Source organism: Zeus faber (genome assembly GCF_960531495.2).
Source record: "Zeus faber genome assembly, chromosome: 2".
Lineage (NCBI taxonomy): Eukaryota > Metazoa > Chordata > Actinopteri > Zeiformes > Zeidae > Zeus > Zeus faber.
Window position 1 is genome coordinate 18,833,987 of NC_137189.1, and position 1,094 is coordinate 18,835,080.

The 1,094-nt window shown below is 56.4% G+C and overlaps 1 protein-coding gene across 1 annotated transcript in view; it reads right to left on the bottom strand.

Moving 5' to 3' along the window:
- The window catches only part of gphnb (gephyrin b), a gene marked incomplete at its 5' end in the record, with an annotated part of 80,372 nt that extends 79,478 nt beyond the window's left edge, over window positions 1-894 (bottom strand). Inside the window, one exon of the mRNA XM_079996815.1 lies at window positions 831-894. Coding sequence (XP_079852941.1) covers window positions 831-894 — 64 coding nt within the window. The remainder of the gene's footprint in view (window positions 1-830) is intronic.
- Between the last annotated feature and the right edge of the window lie 200 nt (window positions 895-1,094).

Here is a 1,094-nt window from a genome sequence, read left to right on the forward strand (position 1 = left end):
CGACCGAGGCGACCGTCACTCGAACCGGATCCCGATCACGGCTTGTCATGTTACGGAAACCCGGCGCCGTCATTCACAAATCCACCGCTTTAAAATCAAATGTACCACGGTGATGCGATGACGGGAACACGTCTGTCTGTCTGTCTGTCTGTCTGTCTGTCTGTCTGTCTGCTCTCGTCATACGGGGCCAACATCGCAAAGACCGTCGGCGCCGCCGCGATCGTCGGCGCCGTCGGGGTCGGTAACGCGATCCACACCGCGAGCATGTTCGGCTGTAATTCGCAGGTTTTGAACGAGCGAGATACGAGATATGAATTATTCAGTGCACATAACTGAGCTCCACGCAGGGAAAGGAGGAGGAGGAGGAGGAGGAGAGGAAAAGGAGCGAGAGAGAGAGAGAGAGAGAGAGGGAGAGAGGAGGGGGGATCAAGGCATCAGGGCATCTAGATGAATGCGGACTACGATCCCCTTTCCGTTTCACACTTCCCGACTTGATAGAAAGGCAGCGAGAAAGGAGGACGGGAAAACCGAGGGTGTAAATCACTGTCGCCCTCAGTGTCCGAGCTGCAAAATAATAATACTTATAATAATAATAATAATAATGATTATAATGATGATAATAAACATTTCAATAAAACCCCACAGAGAGACGGAGCGCCAGCCGACACCGACACGTATGACGCCCGGGAGAGCTACCCCCCCCCACCCCCACCCCCTCCCCTCCTCCCCCGTCACAACCGGGAAACCGGGGAAATTAATTCGTGCACGTCGCGCGACGGCGAGTCAATCAGATCGAGGGAGGAAATAAAACATTTGAATTTTTGATTTACCTGTCAGGACGCCGACCCGGATTTGGTGGTCGTGGTTTGTTAAAATCATCCCGTCTGACGCCATGTTCAGCAGCGCTGTCCGCCCGCACTGAGAACTCGCGGCAGGGGCCGAGCGCCGATCGCATCGAACTCCGGGGAGGGAGGGGGGGTGGGGGGCGGGGTGGGGGGGGGGGTGATACAGCAGCAGCCAGACGCGATCGGTCGAGAGCCGAGCAATCGGGCCACCGCCACTGAGCAGCCCACAGCAGGTGGTGGTGTGGATCC